General features: G+C 41.7%; 1 protein-coding gene across 1 annotated transcript in view; it reads right to left on the bottom strand.

Moving 5' to 3' along the window:
• Window positions 1-21225, bottom strand: part of Pcsk5 (proprotein convertase subtilisin/kexin type 5) — a 418647-nt gene that overhangs the window by 320138 nt on the left and 77284 nt on the right. Inside the window, 2 exon segments of the mRNA XM_038321071.1 lie at window positions 2326-2412; window positions 2414-2440. Of these exon segments, the coding sequence (XP_038176999.1) occupies window positions 2326-2412; window positions 2414-2440 (114 nt within the window).

Here is a 21225-nt window from a genome sequence, read left to right on the forward strand (position 1 = left end):
GCCTTTAGTACACTGAGTATTTAAAGTACTTAGCGCCTTGAGTTTTTCTCTCAACCTTCCTTGTGCCAGGCTGAGAAAATTCAGTGGGAAAATGGGGCTCTTTGGGAGGCAGGCATGTCAGCCTTCAGTCAGCAAGCAGACCATAGTCAAAATGAAGGCCATAGGCCAGCAAGATCGCAGGTAATGAGCTTGTTACCAAGCCTGATAGCCCAACCGAAGTTGGATCCTCAGACTCTACATGATGGAAGCAAAAAAACTGACTTCATGTTTTCTGACTTTCACATGCATGTGTACACACACACACACACACACACACACACACACACTGAATAAATAAATGTGAAAAATTAAAAGTATTGACAACAACCAAATACTCCGGAGGTTCGTGGTGCTAGAGCAGTAACCCCCATTTCTCCTGGTGTTCCTTTCTGTTTTCACTAGTACAGTGAGAGGAAGAGGGACGTGTGGTACCACTACCTTCTCCAGCACGACATGCAGGCAGATTTCCTGGGGGAAGGAATGTGGGACAAGGCAGGAACAGTCTCCCACACCTGCTTTCATAAACACCCATAGAGAGGCACTTTGCTTTCGATACCATTTCTTAGAAATGGCAATTTTGTAGTTCTGTCTGTGCACACAAAGCCCCATAGCTCCTGCTAACACTAACTCTAGTGGCCCTCCTCTGTGGTTCATCCCTTCTCTGTCAGAGCCAGAAAGCTGTCCTGTGTTATAGTCCCCTCAGATGACCCTACCGAATGATTTCCTGCTTCCCAGTACCTTTGAAGTTCACATCAGGGCTCCTTTCTTTCTCCTTAATAGCACAGAGCTCTCATGTAAAATTCTACTGGGATTCTAGGGATTTCTACAAGCTCCCATCTCTACACACGTCTAGGAAAACGAGAGTTGGTAGGCACACCAGCCACATGCCTCCACCTCCGAATAAGCATGTGTCTCCAGCACGGCAACAGCCGAAGTTCTTGCAGGGATCTAAACCAAGACCCAAGCGTAGAACCCTCCCTTAGCTCACTCTCCTCACAGCAGAGCGGGTATAAGAACTACACTGGTGACCAGAATGCAATGGTGAAGGGCGCCAGTTGGCAGTACTGTTTGGGGGAGATTATAGAACCTTTAGGAGGTACAGCCTTGTTGGAAGGCCACTGGAGGTGGCCTTTGATGATTAGTTTCATTGCCACTTCCAGTTCACTTTCTGCTTCCTGTTCGAGGTTGAGATATGGTCTCCCTGCTTTCTGCTCCTGCCAGCCCCGTCTGTTGCTTCTTTGCCCTGCCCCTCTGCCACTATGGGCTTTCCCTCTGGAACGTAAACCAAAATAAACTTTCTTCCACGAGTCCCTTTTGGTTGGGGTGTCTTATCACAGCAACAAGAAGGAACTGACGAGAGCGACTGGGGTGAAGGGAACCCCCAAAACATGTGAGGGCAAGAATGTGAACGCCAGAAGAAAACATGGGAAGAACTAGAGAAATCAATCCTGGGTGCAGCCTCTGTGGTATAGTCCTGACCCCACGGTGGGCAGCAGGACCAAGGAGCTCTCCAGCTAGCCGGAATGGGAGGGCCAAGTTTCCAGGAAAATATGGGGAAGGGATGCGCAATTCTGGCGATGTGTGTCTTTTCATCAGCTGGAGACATGTGGAGAATTCGAGACAGGGATTATAAAGAGTAGTGCAGTGGAAAACACCCTGGCAAACACTTGGCAATAAAAATTTCAAGAAAGAGAAACAAAAACAGGCTTTCTGCAGCTCACAGAGCAAACTGGTGACACAATGAATTCATGACGAAGGGTGAGTAATGTCTTCCGAGCCATGTTTCAGTCATCACGAAGCAAAACTCTCATACTAGAGAGGTGCATTTCCAAAGGAGCCAAGCTAAAGCAGACCAGCCACCATGCTCTGCAGATTCGATGAGTTTCCCTTGCTGACATCCTTACACTGGCTTCCCTGAACTGGCCAACACTTCCTGATACACAAATGTGGCATGTCAGGGGACACGTGCCAGCTAAGTAATTTCAATGATGTGCAAGTTTTTAGTGTGCATCATGAGCTATACCCTATCAGAGCATAGCAAACCGTCTGTCAGAGGTGAACACAATTGCAAATAGGTCTCAGTGTGTCTACACCTGAGCTGTTTCCATCTCGGCTCTAGACTGTCTTAGAAAGTATGACAGTGAGCTCTCTCTCCAGTAGTGAGCCTTCATGGGGAAACACGTCCCAGGTCAACCGTGTCTGGGGCCTCCCAGGACCAACAGATTTCTTCACACACCACAAAACGTGGACAACATAACCATAACTGGACTTCCTCAGTGAACTTACCATGTACCACATACTTGGCCACTTGGGATCGTTGAAGTAGGTGGACTGGGCACGGCTGAGGTCGTAATCCCTCTTGGTCCGTTTTTTTCACCACTTGCTGCTGGATCCACTCCACCTTCCAAGAGAGACATCTGGTGAGTGCTCTGTCTCTGTCAGAGCTCTATAACATAAACGACAGTCTAAAAGCATTTCCCATTTTCTGTCAATGGTTGTTTGTGTACGTCAGACTTTATTGTGACAATTAAAATCTCTGAGTCCCTGTGATTTTCTAGAAAGCCAGCTCTCTCCCGTGTTCAATAGAGGCAGACATTTAGTTTTGTATAGACCATAATTCATCTAAATGCCAAGTAGTTGTTAAGCTTTTTATGAAAATATCCCACTGATAATTTGTCCTAGGTGACAGTGATCGTTTTGAGGGTATATATCCATTCATAGTAAGAAACTGGAAACTTTTCCTACAGAGGTTCATACTAAATATTTCAGGGCGTTGTGCATTCATTCTGCTCTTGTAGTATTATAGCTGAAGCATACCGGAAGTGGTTCAGTGGTGCGGAAATAAACTGTCATAAACAAAAGCAGCTGGATTTGACCCATCGGCCCCTTCCTCCTACGCAACATACTCTGAAATGTTTGGCATCAGTTTTTTTGTGTTTTTGAGCTGGCATCTCACTGTGGGGCTCTAGATGCCCTGAAATTTGTCAGGGGAAGCCTTGAAGTTGGAACAATCCTGCTTCTGTCTTCGAAATCCTAGGATTGCAGGTATACACTACTGACCTGGCTAGGGTTACACAGTTTTATAAAAACATACCATGGAAGAACACTACTAGGTGAATCAAAAAAATGTATGTCCTACTCTGATCTGTGGAACAGACTAAAGAGTCAGGCTCTTGAGGTATGCACACCCTGCCAATTCTAAACTACAAAACCACAACATCCCAGAAAAGCCTTAACATTAACCATGACCTCTACTTCAACCTTGAGTTTAGCACAGCATCCGTCATCTCATGGCATATAAAATATAAAATTTTTTTTTTGAAAAACAGGATGATATTATGGCAAAGAAGGAAAAAAAGAGCATCTGAAGTTCAGGATTAGCCTTGATGCAATTCTTCAAGTTCCCATGAAATTTTCCTTTGTTTGACAGCTAACTTTGTCACAATATTTTGAAATCTCCTATCTAGCCATCTATCTTTGTTTCCACAAAGTAAAAACTGGGAGCAGGACCATCATGCAGCTTCCTGTTATAATCCCTTATCTGCCCACACAAAGATCCAAAATCCCTCTTGCCTACTGAGTTGAGGACAAAGACACCTTTCTCAATCAAAGTAGAGAAGCCAGAGTGGACATGTGTGCAGATTATCTGCTCCATGAAATATTCCCCTTCTTGATTCCAATCTTTCTAAGGAACAAATCCCATTATGTTATTCACTCAATAAATATTAAGTGGAAGACACCATTCTGGGAATATGAAGATGGTTGAGAATGATGTTGAGTTTTGAGAGAATTTTTTTTTTTTGGTCAGAGAAATTTAGCAAGTATTTCACTATTCTTAGATTCATAAAAATATAATTATCTCTACACATGATGCCCAGCGAGTGAAGATTTAGGACGAATTTGACAATACAATTTATATTGTCAAACTTAATTTTAAATTACTATTTATTTAATCTCATTCCTACCAGATTAAGTGTATCTATCTATACACTAGGTCAAGGAAGCCTTCAGATCTGTTTAAGCAAAACTCTTTTAAAAAATGGAAACTTCATCATTCCAATGCCAAGGTGTATATGCAAATATCAGAGAGTATCATATAATCTGCTAGTCACTAAGACATTCCAAGAAATTAAAGGAGTCTTTACTGGAGTGGGGCACCATAATACATTCATGGTTTTCCCTCTGTGTGTTACAAGTAGGACAGATGGGTATGTGGGAGAAAGAAAACCAAATGGTAGCCATTTTCATAGATGAGCTATGGCACTGAAAGAGAACGAGATATCTTACCAAATAGCATCTCATCTGTATCTTTACCAGATAAAAGTGTTAGCTACATGGCATACTTGCTAGACAGTGTCACAGCAGTTTGGCATCTCCCTCTGACTATAAGTCACTTTATCTGATCACAGGGCTGCGGTACTCAAAAAAGGCTCCTGTGTGTGTGTGTGTGTGTGTGTGTAACATCAAATACCATGTAATTTGCCTTGGTGCTTTATGGTATGAACTTAGAGACCAATAAAAGCACCCCTTGAATCAGAAGTTTTCTATGATTGGAAAGCTCACATTTATCATTTTAAACACATTTATCTATCCATACATCCACCCACCCATCCATATTTAAGTTCTTTAAGGAGAACTTAGAGTATTATATAAATGTTATGTCTTGCCAAGCTTACTACAAAGAGAAAACATTTTCATACAACTCTACCCAGCCCAGAAGAGAATGACATCCTTCATCTTGACATGTTCCATTTCAGACATAATACAGAATGCAGTAAGATCAGGGTACCCCAACACTCACTCAGCTCTCACCTCCCTCTGCAGGCTAAGTGGACACTGAACCTTCACTTCCTAGGATCTCCATCCTCACCTCCTACTTGTCAAGCAAACCACATTAATTGATGATTATGGGAAGTCTACCATATAAACTCAATTAAACTTGTATCTCAATTTCAAATTTGTCTACTTATTTATCCTGCTCATGAGGTAATTTATCACCAATACTCATGAGATAATTTATCACCAACAGGATGTAAAAATATTTTTAAGGTGCAAATATACTAGAAGTCGTTGGTTAAATGTAAATGGGAAACAAATTATAGTATCACCTTTAAAATGCATCCCACAGTGAAAAGGAAGCAAGTTCTTTGAGTAATAAAATACAATAGAGCTAATGATTAAAACAGGTACATCAATGAGTAAAACAGAAAATAAAAAAACTGACCTTAAACACATAATAAGACAGCATGAACTAAAGATGTTATGCTAAACCATGGGTGACAAAAAAGCTATTTAACAATGGTATTTGAACATCAACAAACAAATGAAGTTGAAACTTTATCTCAGATCAGGATAATTTTTAATGTTAAAATATAAAATATTTTAAAATGTTAAACACAGTAAGAAATATGGAGTTTAAAATAATTTAAGAGGGGAAGATACATATTACAAAATTTAGAGTGATTCAGAAAAAATATAATTTTAACTATAAGAAAATAGTGTAAATTTGTCATGGCCAAAGTGTCAAAGGGGGAGGTGAAAGATAAAAGTTCACAGCTTCTACCATCAACCCAAGGAGGCTATCGCCTTAATATTATAGTGCTGTGGATAATGCTTTCATACACTGTAAAGATTTATCACTCATACTGGTTTAATAAAACACTGATTGGCCAGTAGTCAGGCAGGAAGTATGGGTGGGGCAAACAGACTAAGAGAATTCTGGGAAGAGGAAAGGCAGGATGCAGTCATCAACCAGAACAGAAGAAGCAAGATGAGAATGCTGCACTGAGAAAAAGTACCAAGCCATGTGGCTAAATATAGACAAGAATTATGGGTTAATTTAAGCTGCAAGAGCTAGTTAATAATAAACCTGCACTAATAGGCCAAACAGCTTACAACTACTAGAAGCCTCTGTGTGTTTCTTTGGGAGTGAATGGCTGCAGGCCTGCATGTGTTGTCTGAGTTTTCTGTCCTGCCTGGTTCCCACAGTTGTTAAGTTCCTAAAGAATCACACAGAGGTCTACATTAGTTATAAACTGATTGGTCCATTAGCTCATGTTTCTTATTAATTCTTACAACTCATATTAGCCCATTATTCTTGTCTATGTTAGCCACGTGGCTTGGTACCTTATTCAGCAAGGCAGTCATATCTTGCTTCTTCTGTGGCTGGATCAGGACTGCTGATCAAGCTTTCTTCTTCCCAGAATCCTCCTCTTCTCACTGACCTGCCTCTACTTCCTGTCTGGTTGTCCTGCCTATTCTTCCTGCCTGGCTACTGGCCAATCAGAATTTATTTAAAATATAATTGACAGAGTACAGACCATTGCCCCACACCATGCATGAAACAAAAACTTCCATCTACATATAAAAAGTTCCTATATTCAATAAGGTAACAATTCCATAAGAAAATAGATAAAGGACAAAAGCCACACTATCCCTAGAAAGATAAGTCAAGTTTCTTAAATACTTAATATGCAATGAACTTCACTCCTACTGCTGTGGTTTGAATATGATTGTGCTCCATATTTTCATATTTTCCTAGTGACAAGAGTGGGAAGAGGGAGCCTTTACCAGGGGGGTCTCATGAGTATTTGTCTAGGGTTGTGCTCTCAGAGGGAATGGCTCCCCAATGGGCTTCTGCTTTGTGTCACCATACGCTGCCCTTACCAGAGGCCAACCAGGCTACCAAACTTTGAATCTCCCTAACTGTTTTCTAAATAAATCAACTTTCCTTCAAATGTAGACTATGTCAAATAATTAATTGTGATGACACAATGACATATGATGACATAGGAAGACAAAGACTGAACTGGGACATCATTTCCAATTACAATGTAAGAACCGATAAGATATTGTTAGAATAGTGAAGGGTCATGCTCACACAATGCTTATACAATGTCATATTTTATGCAGCTCTGTGGATGGTAACTAGGTAATATCTGTAGAAATGCCAGTGAGTAATTCTACTAGATATTTATACACATAAATATACAAAGTTATGTACCAAAATGGCAATTTAAACTGTAAATACAAGTAGAAAAGGGGAGTGCTATGTATAAAATAGCATATAAAATGGAGTTTATGAGTAGTTTGTTACATTTTCCATGAGCTACCTATATGGTCTCTATGTAAAGTATAGGGAGAGAGATAAACATGCCTTCTGGTCCCATTTTTCCTTGTTCTGAAATTCTAGGCACACATCCTTAATCTCTAGTTTGACAAGGAATAAAATTTCTGTTAAAAGCAACAAAAAGCTGAGATTGATGTCCTATCCAGGAAGCAATCTTTAGTTACCCCATGAAGATGCAAAGGTGGCATTTAAAGAGATGGTGAGCACACACTGTCTCAACCGCTAATGATTGGACTGATTGAAACAGTTTCCAGAAAGTAGAGAAAACTCCATGCTTTGTGCCTTTTGTTACCACTAACAAAATAGAGGGAAAGAGCACACGTATCTGCCTTCCCTTTTGTCTTCTCTGACTTTGAAACAAAATACATAAAGAATAAAGTGTGTGTGTGGGAAGAGTGTATATGCATCTGTTGGTTTGTGTGTATGTGTGCATGTGTGTGTGCGTGCGTGTGTGTGTATATGTGTGTGTGTGTTTCCTATGAAAATGAAAGCCGGAGGAGATATCTCAGTATGAACACAGAGCTCCCAAGTCCAAATATCTCAGCAATGTTTTCTGAAACTCTGATCACAAAGTGGTAATTAGCCCCATACAGAGGTGCACACCTTTAATCTCAGCACTCAGATGCAATGGCAGGTGGATCTCTGTCAGCTTGAGGCCAGTCTGGTTTACAAAGAGAGTTCCAGTCAAGACTACACAGTGAGGCCCTGTCTCTCTCCCCTATCCTACCCTACCCTACCCACACCCACAATAAAAAGAAAAAGAAAAAGGAAGAAAGAAAGAAAGAATAAAGAAAGAAAGAAAGAAAGAAAGAAAGAAAAGAATGAGAAGAAAGAGGGAGGGCGAAGGGAGAAGAAGAAAGAAAAGAAAAGGGGAAAATTAAATGAAAAAAATCAGAATTACCAAGAGAAGACAATTCAAGACATTTTATAAAAGAATGTATTCAAAACTATAGGCCATTCTTTAATCATTTTTGAGTAAATTTTGAGTTATTAAATACTAAACTTAGGCTGTCATTCTTTCTAAAGAAAATAAAATAATTTGGTTTGCAATCCACCTGTTTCAGAGAGCAACATGTAGGCAAATAAAGTATTGTGTTTTATTTGAAGGAGAATTTTCAATCTGATTGGGACAGGCATTTTGGATTTATTTAATAACTGTAAACACCAAAGATTTATATTAAAAATATATCTGGTCAGGAAATAATAGTATATTTTAGATATCATTTAAAGGGAAGTTGTGAAATAAATATTGCACACAGGACTGGAGAGGCAAGAACACTGACTGTTCCTCCAGAGGACCCAGGTTCAATTCCCAATACCCACATGGTAACTCATATACATCTGGCCTTAGGGGATCCAATGCCCTCATTTGACCTCTGGGGTACCAGGCACTCACTTGGTACTCAAATAAACATGCAGGAAAACATCCATACACCTGAAAATAAATAATAAATAAATAAATAGATAACTTTGGAATGTACAGGTGTAATAATGCAATAGAGACAGCACAGATCACACTTAAAAAGTTGACTCTACAATAAAACTGTGGATTTAGCTGACCTTTTCTGAGAGCCAAAGTTTTAAAAATGTATGATTCATTTCAGTTTTGCTCCATTGGGTTTAATGGAAAAGCTCACAGCATTGCTGTCAGGAATTCAGGCCATCCTTCCCACTCTCAGCCTACTCCACTATTCCTTACACCCCCTCCATACATTTACGCTTTCAGTTCGTTCCTTGTTTATTTCCTCCTTCCTATTTTCTGCTTACGTAGGAAAGAGAAACACAAGTGGTTACACCAGATGGAAGCAGAGGAATGTATTCCCCATTTTCAAAGTCTTCCACTTGTCTTTGTCAGTTCCCCCTCAGAAGCCTTCACTGCGCACCTACATTATGGAACATAATGTCAGTGAGCAAACCGATTCCCTACAGGGGCAGCTTTCATCCTAGTGGAGATCGGACAATGTGGTTAAATAAACAGACTAGAGCATAGATTGTTAAAGTGCTGTATGATGCAAAAGTTAAGACTGTGTAGATAACAAGTCATTATGAAGGAGGGGCTATTATAGGAAGTCAGTCAGGAAAGGTCTTTAGGGAAGATCAGATATTGCAATAGAATATTAAATATCAAGGAACTTGCTGCATAAAGAACTCAAGGAAAGAGTAATAGGAAATGTGACTGGGTAAAGCAAAACATCAGAATAATGGTTCATTTGTGTGTGTGTGTGTGTGTGTGTGTGTGTGTGTGTGTGTTGTATCTTTTGTCCATAGTTCTTCCATACACCATAGATTCCTACATATTCCACCCTATCCCACAAGGCATATTGGTATTATTTGCCCTCTAGCAGATAAACAAAAAAGGACAGGGTGAGATAGGCATCAGGGAAACACATTTCCAGAGTGCTGGTTTTAACCAGTTCAGAACCCCAAAGAAACTGGCAATAGTTCTTGAAAGGAAATACAAGTTCAAGGTAAGCACAACCCCACAACTCTGCTTTCTCTTATGATAGGGGCAAAGAATCACAACAGGAATTAAGCAAGGGATTATTTGTGGATCTAAGGCTACTCCCATGATGTTAGTCAGGATGAGCTACTTTAGTGGGGAAAGGGGTTTTCATCCTCTCAAACTTGCAGTGAAAATCACAGGGCCACGCCATCTAAACAGCTTAGGGGCTATAGGACAAGCGTAGGCCAAGATGGGTGTGTTTAATAATACACTCCAACTTGAGGCACAGATGCAATGCAGTATAGCAGATGTGAACACTGTACTAGAAATGAGATAGAATTCCCACCTTTGCAGCTCCATGAGGAGAGAAACTCACCCACAGGAAATCTATATCTGAGCAGCCAGTGTGTGTAGTATGTACTCTATGTAAGCCCAGCAACATGAGGCCTTCTGCAAACGGCAGTGCTGACCTGAACTAATCTATGCCAGACATAAGCAGTGCAGAGCAGAATGAGGAGATGTAGTGAGAAGCTTCGGGCAGGCCTGCTTTTCATCCTTCCCGGCTCCCGCACGGCTAGCTCAGTCGGTAGAGCAAGAGACTCCTGACTTCAGACCTGCTTCCCAAGGGCCCGGATGTAGCACCTAGAAGGGGCAGCCTTTGGCGGTGTTCCTCTATGGGAGATGTTGCAGGCAGGAAGAACGAAGACTTGAAGTCCCAGCGATTCTCAGCACAGCTAAAGTGGAAACCCTGGGAGGCCAGGAAGGCTGCCTTCACGCGGGAGTCTCTGTGGAAATCGTCTGATGGGGTGATGTCTCATGGAGCTGTGGAAGTGAAGCCAAAGGGGCAAACATCTAATCCCAATTCTCCAAGTCCCCTTCTCTGTAGTCCTGGTGTTTCTGTGGCCATCCTGCCCCTGTCATTCCAGTAGGTATTGCCCTGGATGAGGGGGTGAACCTCAGCTCTGTCAGGACGTTTTGGCTGAGCCTTGCTGCCGTGTGGCCAACGCTCTGTGGTGTCTCCACCTCTGGGATAGATCCAGATGTTACCTGAAGTCTAGAATGGTGTCTCCATGCTCCAATGGGCTCCACCCTCGCGGCTGCTAGTGGAGGTTGCAAGCTGATGGGTTGTGACTTCCAAAGGCTGCTTGTCACATCACTTGAGGCTTTCTGAGGCTGGTGTTTGAAGACCCTGGGATCACTGTCTGGGCCTGTGGAGTTTAAAATCCACGTGGGGAGGCAAATGATAGGGTGCGTGGGGACTGGAAGCCAATCTGAGGCGTGTAAAGAGAAAGGCACAGACCACGGCTGAGGGAGGAAGGGCTCGCGCCACGCCGAGCTGGCGGCAGGCAGCCGAGCTGGGGAAGGAGGATTCCTAAAACCAACGTTCGGGCGCCAGATGAAGGCGTAAGTCACAAACAATCCCACACCAGTTTGGAATTATGATTAATAGAATGGTTATTTATTTAAAGGGGAAAAAACTTACAGATCACCGTCCCAGAGAACAGCCCTCTGCGCAATCAGGAAGGGAGCCTAGTCGCTGGAAGCAGAGCTGGAAGCCAGGAGAGCGAGTGGAGGGAGTAGGCCGCATTTTTTAAAAAGAGAAACCATGCCCCAATGGGCTGGTATCTCAGCGGCTATTGGCTGAAGGAGTGGAAGGAGCTCCTGCAACAAGGGGAGCATTAGCCCAGCACTTGTTAGGGTACCACCAACCACCAGTTTAGCTACTTTGGGGGAGAAAAAAAACCCACAGAAGGTTTTATAATCTGTAGTCACATCTATAAAATGTGATTACTGTAAAGTGGTCCAACAAGAAAGTGCTACAGAAACACAGGCTCCTGTACTACTTCATAGCTTGTATTTTAATTGCATGGTTTCTTTGCTGCTTTTAGAGAAAGAAACTGTGTTAGTATCCATAGAATCAAAGGCAAATGGTTTGTCAATAGGCTCTCAAATACAGATATGCATTGACAGAAATTTTTACATTGAATTAATCCATTTTCTTGGTATATATTTCTAAACTTTTCAAGTTAGTAAAAACAAAATGGCAGTTAAGTTTCAAAACAGAAAGGGTGCAAAAAGGGATCCAGAAGCCTAGGCTTAATCCTACTGCAAAGTAATGCATTATTTTATTTTCTAATTAGAGAGTGGCACATCAATGGTCACATGATTAAGAATAAACACCATGCCGGGCATTGGTGGCGCATGCCTTTAATCCCAGCACTCGGGAGGCATAAGTAGGCAGATCTCTGTGAGTTCGAGGCCAGCCTGGTATTTAATAAATTTATATCCCCATCTTTTCTTTTATATATTCCACTGTAATAGAATGTGAGACTTAAACTTGTTATGGATACCTAAATACCCCCTACAACACACACACACCCACACACACACACACACACACACACACACACCACACAAGGGAGAAGGGGAAAGAGGGTATGTGGATTAATGAGGAATACATTCTATTACTGATCCCTGATCTGTTGAAAACCACTCCTAGGGCAGATTTTTTAACCATTTGCAGTGAAGTCACCTCCTTCACCTCACAGTCTATATTTCAGAAGCCAAAAAAGACAGAGAATACAGATAAATACAGAAAAGCAAGGATATTCAGAGATTAAGAAGCAAGATATCACCACAGACACAAGCAGTCACTTCAGAAAAGAACGTGAACAAGGGTTGGACAGAGGCAGTGACTCTCACGGTACTCCCCTCTCCATGCTAATAAAAAATGTTGCCGACACATTAATGGTCATTGATGGGCCTATAAACAAAGCTCACAGCAGATAAAGTGCAAATTTTAAAGAAATTATGAAAGCAAATGATGAGCAAGAAAATAATCATAATCTGTCTTAAAACCAAACAGGAAGAGGTGTCAAACTGATGGAAAAGATTAGTGCATATTTCTTTAGCAGTTAAACATTGAATACTTTTAAAACATTGAAATTCTAATATGATAACATCAAATATTAATGTTTAATTAAATATGTGTATATTAAATTAAATACTAATAACCACAACTATAAAAGTTTAATAAAATGTTAAATTTCAAGTGGCCTAAATGAAGATGGCCTATGCTGGCCACTAGTAATCATGCTCATAAGTAACACTCTTCTTTGATTTGCACGGAAGATCATACGTGTATAAATTTATAGTTTACTTGACTTGACATCAACTTCTGGGAACGATCATCTCAAAGACCTAAGTTTAACTTTCCATTTGATTTTAAACACTCCTTAAGCTTCCTGAGGAATTCATTAAAAGCTCAAAAATTTTATTTTGGTCTCATTGTCTTTTAGAAAACATTGTTATCTGTACTCATTTGCTTCTGTCGCCGTGATAAACATTAGGACCAAAAGCAATTATGGAAATAAAGGGTTTATTAACAGTTTAACAGTCTAGGACAGAAGTTCAAGGCAGGAACCTAGAGGCAGAAACTGAAGCAGAGAGCACAGAGGAGCAACTGCTTACTGGCTTGCTTCTAGGCTCGGGGCCAGTTACTTCTCTGTACAACCTAGTCCAGTCTGGTCAGGATTGGCACCACCCAACAGTTGGCTGGGTCCATTCCCACAGTCAATCACCTGCCAAAAAAATGCCCCACATACAGGCCCAACAGGCCTGATGAAGGTAATTCCTCAACTGAGGACTAAATATCACATGGCTTATTCCTAATCATGCCAAGTTTTCCAGTGGACAGAGAAAAAAAGGAAAAAGAGAAAAAACAGAAAAGTATGTCTGGATCTCCCTCACATTCTTTTCCCACCCCGTGTGTGTGTGTGTGTGTGTGTGGTGTGTGTGTGTGTGTGTGTAGGTGTATAGAGGAGTGTTTAGGTATCCATTTAGGGATCACATTCTATCACACGGAATATACAAAAGAAAAGTTGGGGATGTAAACTCATTAAATAACTAGATTTCTTATGTTTTCTAGAGTTGTATTTTATACTTTTTTATTTAAACTTTAGGACAATTAATTTAAATAATAAAAAGAAATTTGAACACAATTTTGACTGCTCAAGTATTAAAAGTAATGGAATTTCCTAAAACCAATTTTACTATCTGAATGCCATCTAGAGTTAAATGCACTTTTGATTAAATACAATCTCTTAATATGGGAACTGAATTTGAATATTCAAAGCTCCCTCCATCTTTACTCCAGGGACAAGAGTCCTGCAACACATTAAAAAAGAGCACAGTGCAAGACTTCATTCTACATGTGTCTGTCTTCCAGCAATCCTCCTTTGAGGCATTTGAAGGGCAAGGCAATGCAGTTAATAAGTCCATTCAAAACCTAAAGTAAGTATGGGAAATCTCACTCTGTCCTTACTATGGTGTAGGTTTCAGATAGCAGCAAAAATGACATTTTCCACCTCAAAACAAAGCTTTAATTTAGCTTAATGGACTTCAGTTCGCTTTGGGCCAGCCCTGTGACTTTGTGCATAAATCATTCCAGATATTCTTAGATCTGTATTTGAAAATCTGGACACCCTCAGCTGTATGCCAACCAAGTGAATACAAAGGAGAGCCTTATTTTGCACAGAGAGAAGAAATTGTTCAGTTCGACCAAGATTAATATAAAAGAGGCAAATGTTGGCAAAGGAAAGGGTGGTTATTCTCCTCATTTCTCAAACTAAAGAGCATGGGGTGATCTGTTATATGCAGGAAAGAATGTCAGCATCTCTCTGCTCCATGTAACATACCATGGCATCCATACAAGCGATGACCAGGAAAGTTCTATTCATACAGAAAAGAAACACTCTTCGCTTGGGAATAATTCAACTCCATTACACATATCATCTTATTCTCTTGGTTATTTAAATATAGATGGCAATGACTTTTGTTTCTAAGTCCCATGGGTCCTTCATGGTGGAAGGATCAATGAGAAAGAACGGTTTAAGTTCAGAATTGGGGACCTAAAGTCTTACTTGTGTCTGTGATATTTTAATGAGGTCCTTCAACTGGCCTGGTAGCTTCAGTTCTTTAATCTTCATCGGGATTAGAAATTTTAGAAATTAAAAACTAACCATTGCCATGTAGTGAGGAGGTGAGCAGGCCTGCTTTTCATCCCGCCTGGCTCCTGCATGGCTAGCTTTACACCCGGAATAACAACACACAAATTGTATTCATTTAAACACTGCCTGGCCCATTAGTTGCAGCCTCTTATTGGCTAATTCTTACATCTTGCTTTAACCCATTTCTAATAATATGTGTAGCACCATGAAGTGGTGGCTTACTGGGAAGATTCTAACCACCATCTGTCTTGGGTAGGAGAAGCATGATGTCTGCCTCACTGCCTTCTTCCTCCCAGAATTCTGTTTGGTCTACTCCGCCTACCTAATTTTCTGTCCTATCAAAGGGCCAAGGCAGTTTTTTATTAACCAATGAAAGTAACACATAGACAGATGACCCTCCTTCATCATTGCTATGCCAACAATCTTCTGTTCCATGAATCAAAAACAGTTGGGGAAACCAATGTCATTTTTCTTTAGTTTTTGGAAGATAATCAACACAGCTTTTAGGCAGGATGTGTACAATGCTCCCTGAAGACCAAAAAGTTCAAAGTTCATCAGTAAGTTGGTACTGTGATCACTGGAGGTAGGCACACTGATCAGCACTCTCTATGTGGCCCCCTAGCAGCAGAGAGATGAGAGAGATGCGGGTTGGTGAAGGTCTCCGATGCAGATATCCATTACATTTCTGTTTTTACCAGACTTTAGCCTTGCACTCGGCAGAAGACCCAGGGTATTTTGCAACCAAAAATCCTGGGACTGTGACAGCCTTGAATACCAGCACCATCCTCTGAAGTAGTGAGGAAACAGTTAACTTTGATTAAGGGTATAGTGAAACATGCCTTTTACACTCAGGGAAAAACACTTCAAAATCCTTGAGCAAACAACAAAGGGATTGACATTGTGTCCTCTAAACACAGTTACCGGAAGCAAACCAAATGTTTTTCAATCTGAGTAAGATTCCTTCCCATCAGGAACCATGCCCATGGTTCCAGCAGGTGATGCCTGGCATGACTTGCAGGTCATGGCACAGAAAGCCCTGGAAGAAGACCTGTCCAATGACGGTACTGGTTACAACTCACACTCCCTGGCATTGCTATATGCTCTAGAGGGCTGCCAAGTCATTTCACTTGGGCTTCTATTCCCTGAAGTCATAGCCAGAGCACCAGCACTGACAGGAATGAAGAGGCTGGGGAAAGAGAGGGAAGACTCATTTTCACCCATCATTCACAGGGACATTTTCCGGGTAGAAGACCCACAAACTGCACATTTCCACCACAGTTTCTTTCTTTCATGCCATGTGCTTTGGATGCCTGATCCTGAGGTCAACTGTCTTACTGTGTTGGATAGTACACATGGGAGCTCAGAGTTAAGGAAGGGAATATGGAGGGCTGTCACCAATTTTCTCCATCTTCACCCCTCTATCCCTCCAAGGAACTCCAACCTGGCACATTTAGATCCTTGGCAATGGGGTGAGAGATGACCTTGTCCAGAGTTCCCAGAAACACTACTAAGTCTTAGAGACATGAGAAGGGACTGTCAAAATTCTAGTACCTGCAGGGGGCACTTCTAAGAGATGTCATTCAGTGTGATACTTAGCAGCTCAAGGAGACTTAGGTACAGTGAAGGATGAAAAACTAACTACTGGCATGAGGTAGGGGCTCTGTTTAGAATCAGGCAATCAGCAGTGTCCCTGAGTTTTACCAGTCTCTATAGAAGCTATGCTGCAGCTTGCCCAGAGTGTGCATCCCATAATGATTTAGAGAATAAATACATTTATTTGCTGTTTTCCAGTAAAGAAATTTGTAGATTAGTCTTTCTCAGGCTTTTAAACAACCCAGAGAAAGAACGCAAAAGAGCAAACATACTTTCCAGACTCCTGGAAGACAAAGAAAATTATTCTATGCCGCATTGGGATTTGAGTTGGTGAATGTTTGTCACAAAGCTGAGGCATGAATAATGATATAGCCATGATTTTAAAAGTTACTATTAAAAAAATCACTGTTTTCAAGGTACTCTGACTTCCAATGATAAAGAAATTACTAGACATAAAATGTTCACTATTTGATTTTTTTGTGTATGTTTTTCAAAATGAAATTTTTCAATCCATACTTCCCTAAAGAACTTTCCTGTACTGTGAAAAGACTAAGGTACAGCATAGTTAAGTGGCTTGATCACATTGGGGTAGTGACCTGAAACTAGAACCCAGCAAAGCAAATCCATGCCCAGCTTATTGACCACAGAACAGTGGCCCCTTCTGAAATGCTATTCTTAGCTGGGTTTCCCTCTCCTCTGAAGACTCTGGTGTGGGAAAATGGTCTGTATTCTGTCAATTGTATTTTAAATAAATGCTGAGTGGCCAGTAGCCTGGCAGGAAGTATAGGTGGGACAACCAGACAGGAAGTACAGGTGGGTCAATGAGAACAGGTGTGAATTCTGGGAAGAAGGAAGTTCCCTCCGCAGTTGTGACCCTGCCACAGAAGAAGCAAGATGTGACTGCCTCGCTGATAAGGTACAGAGCCACGTGGCCAGCATAGATAAGAATAATGAGCTAATATAAGTTATAAGAGCTAATAAGAAGCCAGAGCTAATAGGCCAATCAGTTTAAAACTAATGTAGAACTCTGTTTGATTACTTTGGAACTTAGCTATTGTGGGAATTTGGGCAGAAAACTCAGACAACACATCCCAACATCTCAATGCCCGCAGATCAACTTGTTAGTGGTGTCAAACATTTTACTAGAGGCTTTACTGGCAATGGATGGGGAAGCAAGAGGGAAAAGTGAGCGGAGAATTGCTTACACCTGAGCTTTTATCATCCAGCAAAGGTATTGGGGGGACCTCTATCACTCAGCTGTCAGCATTTTCAAATGCCTAAGAGACTTATTCAGTGTGCAATCCACAAAGAATTATCTAAGGAGTAAAGAATAAAAACCTGACACAGACGAAGGGATCCTTAGGTACAGACTTGGCAGCGGTGACAGAAATCCTTTCTCCCACAAGGGCATTTTCTAACTTGTAATTTAAGAACACAAAAAGTTCAAGGCCTGAAGATTTTCCAAATTCAAAGCAAAACAAAACAACACCCCTTAGAACTAGAATCCTTAGTTACTCAGCTGCTCGGAACTAGGCAGAAGCAACAAGATGAGACAAAGACAGACGTGAAAGACACAGACTGCATGAATCAGGTTCTAGAGTCCGAGTACCTGTGCTGAGAAATCATGTTCAACTTCCAGAAAGCAGGATGACCTCATCCAAGTTACCCAGCACCTACATGTAGCAGGGCAACTAACAGTGAAGACCAATCCTAGATAGTAACAGATGCACACTGTATTTGATAAATGAATGAGTTTGCCAGTTTATACATGAAGAATACTGTAATATAGTAAGGCTTACACTCAAGGCCTAATATGAGCTGTCCTGGCTTCTGAGACCAATTGTTCACAGGACTTGTGTAATACAATTGTTCTTTACTATGTCTTCAGATCAACCTAATTCAACGCCCATTTATAGAGCCCCTGTTAGATGCCAGGCACTACTTTAACAAAGGTGTGGTACTGTCATACTTCTGGCTTCCTAGAGCTAGGAAGCCAATCTGGCCAGTTGTCTTTAACTAAAGTGCTGATCTCTGCCCTAGAGGTACTCATAGACTTGGGGCAACAGGGTCCTAGGCTACTCTTTGCTCAAAAATGTTTATCAGGAAACTTTCTAGAAGCTATAGCACATTCTTGACAGTACACTGAGTTCTGTGAAGCTGTTCCACTATACAGAAAATGGGATGCCAGCCCTCATCCAACAGGACTCTGGGAAACCTATACCTCTAAAGTGTATCATGGTTGTTTCTGAGCGTCACGGAAAAAAAAAAAAAAACGTTGCCTGTAGTTGCAGTAAGACTAAAGAAGCTCTCCATAGATCAGGGCCCTGTATTGGCCACAGCAAGGGGATCAAAGCCATGCAAAGGCAGTACTAGTTTTCAGTTGGAGCCTGCAACAATGAATGGAGAAATGGAATTCCTGATTTAATTCTAGGAAGCCACAGTTACATGTGCTCTGAGACACAAAGTGCAGGGCACACAAGAGGTGCCTACTGCTTTAAGATGTATTTCAGTTGAGAGGGGGATTATGTCTCCTAATCCATCATCATATGATGAAGATTTCTTCATTGAAAATTCATACCCTGTGCCTAATCTACAAAACATTGTGGCCACACCGCACAGCAACACTACGCATGGTGGAGCATCTATCATTTCCCTCAGGAACCTGCGACTGACTGTATGCTGTGGCTCCATTCAACCTCCCCCAGCATGAACAAAAAGTGTCACGCTTAACATTACCAGGAAGAGATCAAATCTCAAGAATGGAAGAATGGCTTCTACAGAACACACACACACACACACACACACACACACACACACACACACACCACATCTGAAGTCAGAATACTAAGCATAATGAATTGTTATAAGTCAGAACCAACTTTAAGCTTATTGATAGGTGAAGGGGGCACAACAGAGTCAGAACATGGGTCAGTCAGCTGCAATTCATTAAAATACTGAAATATGTATAACCACTAAAGAAATGCTTACCTCTATAGCAATAAGAAGGATTTTCTTTCAAAAGAATACCCTCACAAGGTTGAAATGGTGAACTGTTCTCTCCGCTGACAATGTAACCAATAACTAACTTCTTTGCAATTAGCTCCATAAAGCTGTTATTGATGGAGGAAAACCTGTGACAGCTGTCATGTCATTTCCCCCTTCTGAACCGTATAATGTCAGTAGATGGAGTTTTCGTACCCCCACTACTACTATAAGAAGTATCTAACAACGTTCTGGCTAGTTTCCACCAGTAAGCAGTCTGTCAAGAATGGCTTCTAAGCCAGGTGTTGGTGGGTGGCACACGCCTCTAATCCCAGCACTCAGGAGGCAGGTGGATCTCTGTGAGTTCGAGGCCAGTCTGGTCTACAAGAGCTAGTTCCAGGATACGCTTCAACGCTACAGGGAAACCCTGTCTCAAAAAACCAAAAAGAATGACGTCTGTAAGAACCTTGGGAGAGATGGCTCCTTTTTCTGTCATACCTTCAGGGCTTTGAGGTGAGAGACCAGCGCAGCATCGCTGGTTCAACACCCTGATGCCAGAGATGAGATCTTTTTTTTTTCTACTTGCACACAGTCACACCTCACTTTACCTCCATCCTCCTCACTCCGCCTCTAACATTCGCCCTGTGTTTCTTCCCTTACATCATAGACTGTTTCCTAAACATAAACACACTGATGCTCATGGCCGGTGGATCTCAAGATGCTGAGTTTGAGATATGGTCTTCCTAAAGTAACCTCTCTTCTTCTGGCATCAGCAAATGAAATCAGGAAAAAGCCAGGCCAGGCATAGAAGAACACATCTGTAGTCCAAGAACTTGGAAGGCTGAGGCATAAGAATCAGCTTGAATTCCAAGCCAACCTAGGCTACATCTTGAAACCGCGTCCCCAACAAACAGCTAGACTTCTTCATCCATGAGTCTTTGCTTCATAAACTTAAGAATGGGAGACATAACTGTACTAAAAGGTTCACCCATAAGCATGCATGATTTTGTGTGTCAACCTGACAAGGCTAAGGGTATATACACTAACTATTAGCCCTGGTTGCAACTGTGAGGGCATTTCTGCACACTAGCATTTGAATCTATGGATTCAAATCCATACAAAAGATATCCACCCCTGCCTCTGAGTGCATGGGTACCATTATATCTATTAATGGTCTTAGAAAGATTGAAAAAAAGCACTGAGGAAAGATATCTCATCCCTTCTGTCCTCAGAGCTGGGGCACAGAGGCCCCAGCCTTTGCTTGGGCAGATAGTTGCCCTAGTGGCTCCCAGTCTTCGCAGACATTTGGAGTCAGACCACCAGTTACCCTGAGTCTCTATCTAGAAAAAGGCAGGTGATAAGAGATTGTGGCCTCCACAATCAAGATGCCAATTCCTCATTCATAACTCCTATTCTTATACATATACATACGTTTCTCAGGAGACTCCTGGCTGACACGGCACTTTAGCAATGGTCTGTGCAGAACTCCAGCTGGCGGCCTTTTGTGTTCTACAGTAGACTCTGCTAGATTGGCGCTCCAACGTGGTGACTAAATCCACTTAAAAACCTTGCCCACTTGGGATCTGAAAGAAAGTTCTCTGAGACCATGCCAGTGGCTCACTGCTCCCTTCCTGCACCTGGGCAGATGGCGGAATCAGGCTTAGGCGAGCGGGACAGCATTTGCGGATTCCTGCCGCCATAGAGAGAGAGGTGTTTTCAGACTGCTCTGCGCGTCAGATTCGGCTGTGACTTGGATTAAAAGAGTTTCTGTGCTGCACGCTCAGTATCAAAATTAAACTGCTGAGTGCAGCTCCAATGTGGACTGCTGTGTGCCTGGAACTGTGTGCGGCCCAGGGGCACCAAATGACTGAGGCAGGAGCGGCTTTGGCTCTGCTCCGCCATGCTGAATTGTGCTGACCTCAGGCAGGAACTATCGTAATTACCATGATAACAGCGCAGTTAAGGTTTAGACTTGGCTGTAAACAGGCAGTACCGTATTATTTTAAGAAGTGGTTAACCTTTTAAGAAAT

Source organism: Arvicola amphibius, chromosome 1 (genome assembly GCF_903992535.2).
Source record: "Arvicola amphibius chromosome 1, mArvAmp1.2, whole genome shotgun sequence".
NCBI classification, from domain to species: domain Eukaryota; kingdom Metazoa; phylum Chordata; class Mammalia; order Rodentia; family Cricetidae; genus Arvicola; species Arvicola amphibius.